The following is a 6,286-nucleotide window of genomic DNA, read 5'->3' as shown; positions in this document are numbered from 1 at the left end:
ATATGCATTTTTTTCTGTGTAAGTATGATATCAATAAATGAATACGATGAAAAAGTAGAGTTTTTTGTCCAAATTTGTAAATTCGTTAAAGTCTCATCGTAGTCTATGTCATGGATTTGGCGCGCAGTGTCACAGCGTCATCTCGCGTTCGATTCGTACCGCGTCGTATGGCTGTACTTTCGGCATAAATACATTCGGTCAATCTGTGTCGTGTTGGTGTGTTATTAAAATGTGATATCAATTAATAAACATGGTAAAAAGAATAGCGTTTTTTCTTCCAAATATTAAAAGTCGCTAGAGACGTATCGTAGTCTATTTTGGTGATTTTGGCGGCAAAATCGACTCATTTTTCGATACAGCGCCAACTTGCAGATTTGTTTAATTATACAAAATTGTTACGTAAAAGCATTTATACATACTAGTGGATAAGTTAAGTCATCAATCGTTTTTGTTCGCCTGCCCTAAACTCTCGATACGGAACCACAAAATCGATATTACACGTGAATGCACGCTTGGGTAATCATCGTGGGAAATTTAGCTTCCACTTCCTTTTCGTGTCGTGACGTCGGAAATTTGACGTTTTGAACGGTGAATGCGTGGAACCTGCCGGCTGGTATTTGTGTTTGTTTTCTGATATTTTTGGACTCCCTGGGATATTGTCACACTCATGAAAGGTATGTTTTGCATGGTTTTGTATTATTCATATAGATTTCTTAAGTATCGAAAGGAGCTCAAGAGTTATTTATATATTTTATAATCAGTTTTATTGATTTATTTTGTTTTTGTCAATAATTTTTCGTAAATTATGCTGATTATGGAGTCGAAATAAACTTATAGACTACTTATATTGTGAAATTTCAATGAAATTAGATTTTTTTATCTAGAAAGTGAGCTTATGTCTGTATAAATTGACTGAAATACCGGTAAGTATTAAACCTATGTAATAAACAGCTAAATATGTTTTTGGAGCGCCACATGAGTACGGTAACCCCCTGCTCATTTATAAAAATACCTTGTTTCACTTTCAATGTGTTCCTATCGGTCCTGCATTTTGAAACATGTTTTGTGTTTAATAATTATCCACTGAATTAAAAGCACTTCAATCTGCGAATGCTGGAATGAAAGCTTAATAAAAACAGCATATCGATCAAATATTTCAACAAATCCTATTTCAGCATTTACTTTAATTCAAATTAATGCATTCATCACAAAATGATACCTAGAGAAGGTAATTGAAAAAATATATAATGATATTATATTGGGACCTTCTGAAGTATGATTTAGAGATGGTGCACAACCTGAACTCGGGTTGCGTATCAGGTTAGGGTTCAGGTTATTCGACACCTTGGTGCGCATACTTCAGGAGTACCTTATATTGATTTGCTTAAAGTTTTAAGCAAAAAGTAAAACATCGTCAGCATTTAGACTATAACTGCAGAACTGCGCCATTTTGGACAGTAGCCCTGTGTTCTAAACTGTATTTATTATATTAATTTCAGATGAAGTTGTTTATTAGTCTCGCTCTTCTTTGCTTTGTAACCTTCGTACATGGAGATGACGTTGGACCAGCGAAATTAATCGTTGTCAAAGATGTCACGAACGATGTAATTGCTCAAGGAATGGATTTGACAATAAAATATCAGATCTTAAATATTGGAGAAAGGTAGTAACTATTATGTGACCTCTTCATGTACTCTCATTATTTTCAGCCCATGTCATGACTATTTATTCATCTCTGACTGTTCTGTTGAATATTTCAAAATTGACTTTGCCTTTGTATATCACTAGGCTTTTCAATACACAGGTTCTTAATGCTATGTATTTTCTTATTTCTATTGTGCAGCGATAAAAACTCAATGGTCCTTGGCATTTTCACAAGTAAAAAAATAGTCTTAATCTAAATTAGACATTAATGTAGCTTTTTCCTCTGAATACACTGTAGAGCAGTGGTTCTTAAAATTTTTAAGCCGCGTCCCCTTGTTAGAATTTGTTATGTCTGATGCCCCACCTCAAAAATAACCTGCTAACAATGAGCTGCAAATAACAGATGATGGCAAGGTGAAAATATTTTTTATTCAAAAACTTTAATAATGGAATGAATGAAAAATTTTAAGAACAAGCAAAATTTGTCACAACAGCACTCTGCAATCTCTAAACAATGAGGAAATGTAAATATCCGAAATAACGCGGTTAAGATTTATTCTAACTATTTTTTAATTCAAATTAGCTCCACGCCCCCTCCAAAATTGTCTATGTCCCCCTCGTGGGGCACACCCTCTGAGAACTACTACTGTAGAATTCTCTGGAATTTCCAGGATATATGCTTTCCCAAGAACCACTGCATCAACTACTGCTTGCCACTCCTTCATCCACTTTCAGTTGAGAGTTTAAGACCTCGCTTCAAGCAAACTTTTAAAAAAAACTGACACAAATTTCAATGTTTTTTCAGTGCTGCTACTGATGTAGAGCTTGCCGACTCAACGTTTCCAGAGATTGACTTTGAATTGGTCGCTGGAATGTTCAACGTGAAATGGCCCAAGATTGCTCCAAGCACCAACGTATCGCACGCTGTTGTTGTGAAACCACTGAGGAGCGGAGATTTTAATTTCACTTCGGCTGTTGTTCAGTACGTTGCTACTGAAGGAGAAGAACCTACTGTGAGTTGAATATTTTTTGAATGAATTTCCGCAAAGCTAAGTGCACTCACTCAGAAGTCAGGGAGACTTATCTCTGAGCAAAGTTACGCGCACTCACTCAGAAGTAAAGGAGACTCATCTCTGAGCAAAGTTACACACACTCGCTCAGAAGTAATGGAGACTCATTTCTGAGCAAAGTTACACACACTCACTCAGAAATCAAGGAGGCTCATCTCTGAGCAAAGTCAAGAGTAGTCGACCACTGAAATACTAAGAGCCAGGGCCGTAGCCGGCAGTTTTTAGGAGGGTGGAACGCTGTGAATATGCGGGTCAGGATCTGGTTACGCTCCTGCTACAAGCTGCTGGAATTATTTAGAAAAATAAGACGCTATCAGTAGTTGCTACTGGTTTACTCCAGAATATATTCATGCTACTTTATCTGTAATAAATTGAGTAATATTTGAAATGTTTCCTTATAATATGGCAATATTGCCAATTCATCAGAATTATTAGATTAATCCTGATCTGTCCCGATATTCAAAAATTATCTTTAGTTATTTATTGTGCATTTTTCTCATTTTTCAGTTTGGTTTCAGCAGTGAGGTCGGCGAAGTCACAATCTTAACTGAGAAAGAATACCAGAGGATATTTGCAGATCATTTTGTAAGTTCATATTTATTGGTCCAATCCTTCTATTTGATTTGAAGTTCTTCATTTTTGTTTACTTTAAACTACTGTCAGTACTTTTTATACTGTTGAGTAGAAATGTCTGACCTACAAATGATAACTCTTAGCGCATTACTGATTGCTTGCTTCCCTTCTCTACTTTCAGTTGAGTCAACTTAGCTATTCGTGGATAGTTCGCGTCAGGTTTCCCCAACTATGGGTCCCAGTCCAGAACTGGGTCGCCTGAAAAATCTTATTGGGTCCCTTGTTTTTTTATCAAAACCTTGAAATTATCGCTATCATTTGTTAGTAAACCCTATTTTTTTTAATATTCAGTAATGAAGTGTTGCTAGTAAATGTATATGTGGGAATTATCACAGTGTAATAACTTTAGCATCTATTTTGTTTATAGCGAAGCCGCTTTTTCAAAAACTCCTTCATGGCAAACCAACACAGCTATCTCACTTTGAAGTGATTTCTGGATAAATGTGAATGTTATGTAAAAATGCTCGTTTTATATTAGTTAGTATTTTAAATTTTCGGCAAAAAAACCACTCCATGTCATTTAGTATTTTAGCATATTCTTGGGTTGTGGGCAATGTTCCCTCTATTTTTTTGTAGTATGTGTGCGCACTTTTTTGGAAATGACTAATACTTGTGCAAAAACCAATGAAGAAATTTTGGCGTTCTAACCGGGTAATAAGTGGGCCAACAACAAACTTTCTCAACCTGCCAACCGAGCACATTGTTACATTACATCGAAATACGTCTGTGCGCAGTAAATCTATGCGTGTGCGCAGCCTCTGAAAGCTGTGTGCGCGCGCACACCTTAGAGGGAACACTGGTTGTGGGACTTTTTTTTTTTAAATTTGTCTTTTGAAAGAAGGTTGTGAAAAACTGCTAAAATATCCTACTTCGTTTAAAATTTAGTAAAATTTTATTTCACAACTGCGCATCTTCTAATTTACATAATTCTTTTTTAGATTGATTGGGCTTTATTCATGGTCTGGTGCATTCCATCGCTCTTCATGCCGTACCTGATGTATTACAAAAGCAAAACAAAGTACGGAGTCAAAGCAAAGAGGAATTAGAAACTGATTTAGTGCAATTTTTTACATTAGGGAGATTTCCAGCCAAATATTCATCTGATTTGACATTTATCAAAGTTTAACAAATACTGATATAAGCTCTCAATTTTGGGGGTTTCCAGGTGGCCAAAGCACATTTGAATTTGTAAGATTTTCTGTTTCGATTATATAAAGTGTAAGTTTATTTAACATTAAAGTTATGAGTTTGAGTAAACTTTGAGTCTTTCATACTCAACACCTTTTCATTTGCAGACAAACTTATTAGAAGTGACCATTATATTATAATATTAAAATTATTTTAACTTTGAATTTCTGAAACTATCAGAGTGTGATACACTAATATTCATTCCAAATCCTTGATAATCATCGAATGTCTCTACATTTAGAGACAAATTCATTATTATAACCATGAAGCCCTAATTGTGAAGCATGTCTGGTTCAAATTGTATACTGTATTTTGGCCAGAGGATGTACGAGTTATATTTTTGTTTGGTCTGTGTTCAAAATAGAATTTTTTGCCTCTGAATTGTATTGAAGCCTGCATTCTAATTTTCTTGCAATTATGAACTGTTTTTGGGTTGAAATTTGCACTTTGTCATCAAATATAATGAAACGAAATGTTTTTCTGAAATAAAGTTTCATGTTGTGCCATGGATTGTTGTGATGGATGTATTTTTTAATGCCTGTAGGTATCGTGAAAAATATTTACACAGAATTGGAGTTGTGTTATATCATAGTCTAAGAATTGAAATTTTGAACTTTATATTCTTTAACCCCAACTAATCCAGGTGGCTGAGATGGAACTCTGCAGCTGTGGTAATCGTAAATAGGGCTTTTCAAATAGTATATTATTCGAATCTGTTTGTATGAAAATTTTGAATTGCCGCCATCTTGATTTTTTGATGTACGATTCATTTCTCTCTTGTGAGATAGCTTTGAACAGACCGAGGTAAATTCAAAATATTAATGTTTGGCACATTAGGATTTACTTATTTATCCCGGGGGAGAGGAAAGCCGATAAGACGGCTTATCCATATGGCAAACCACGGCCTCTCGTCCGGTTACCATTCCAAGTCGGGTATGGGATTAGATTTACTGTATTGTTAGTTTTCGGAAGCATGGACTTGGTGGTAGAGGAAGCTGTAACCGACCAGCGGTTACGTGAACCACCCAACGACTGCAAGGAGTCCAGCAATCCTCTCGCACATAACCATCTCTGCATGGGATTCGAACCCACGCAGAATAATTAGAGGTGCGGTGGCGAGCGTATTCCTAACGCTTAGCCCGTTGGGCCACATAGTGTTAGCAGTAGCTTGCCATTGCACCAGTCCTGCGTGGGTCAAATGCATTTGGAAGTATTATGACACTATAGAATTCAGGTGTGGGTAAGGTTTTTGAACCAGGGGCCAAAAAATTTGCACATCTCGACTGGCGGGCCATGTAAGTGTGGCATAAAAAGTTACATTTTCTGAGAAATGTTTACAGTGTTGCAAAAGTGGAAAACAATAAGCCCTGTGCCAAAACTAAATTTAATCGCAATCCCAGCAAATTTCTCATTTAGCTAAAACATCAAAGTTTGGTTGTGGCAGAATCAGGCAGGGATAGATTGAATTACACAACGAGTCGGATTTGGCTCGCGGGCCGTAGTTTGTCCTTGCCAGATATAGATGCACCAGCTGGTTTCCAAAGTTGGTTTTGGTGAATGTGTTCAATCTTTTAACTACGTGCTCATTATCCGTTCGTTTCTAAGTTTAAATGCCTGATTGTGAATTGACAATTAGGAACTGACAATCGATGTTTACTATTTCTGTGGACGTTACAGTCGATTTTTTGACAATCTTTTCCCAAAACGGAGGAATCATTTATCGAGAAAATCTTTTGCGCGAATAATTATAT

The 6,286-nt window shown here is 36.2% G+C and overlaps 2 protein-coding genes across 3 annotated transcripts in view; one reads left to right on the top strand and one right to left on the bottom strand.

Moving 5' to 3' along the window:
- The first annotated feature begins 516 nt into the window (after positions 1-516).
- Positions 517-5,043, top strand: LOC120334441 (translocon-associated protein subunit beta-like). Its single transcript, XM_039401951.2, has 5 exons — positions 517-674; positions 1,500-1,663; positions 2,450-2,657; positions 3,222-3,299; positions 4,286-5,043. The coding sequence occupies exons 2-5, from the start codon at positions 1,500-1,502 to the stop codon at positions 4,391-4,393; spliced, it is 558 nt and encodes a 185-aa protein (XP_039257885.1). The 5' UTR covers positions 517-674; the 3' UTR covers positions 4,394-5,043.
- Positions 3,968-6,286, bottom strand: part of LOC120334342 (methylthioribulose-1-phosphate dehydratase-like) — a 107,300-nt gene continuing 104,981 nt past the window's right edge. For both annotated transcript variants that reach the window (XR_013468991.1, XR_013468992.1), the window contains exon 8: positions 3,968-4,130. The gene's annotated coding sequence lies outside the window, so the exon portion shown is untranslated. The remainder of the gene's footprint in view (positions 4,131-6,286) is intronic.

The sequence above is a fragment of the Styela clava genome, chromosome 15 (assembly GCF_964204865.1).
Source record: "Styela clava chromosome 15, kaStyClav1.hap1.2, whole genome shotgun sequence".
Lineage (NCBI taxonomy): Eukaryota > Metazoa > Chordata > Ascidiacea > Stolidobranchia > Styelidae > Styela > Styela clava.
Note: the sequence above shows the minus strand (reverse complement) of the source record. Positions and strands in the feature narration are given on the sequence as shown.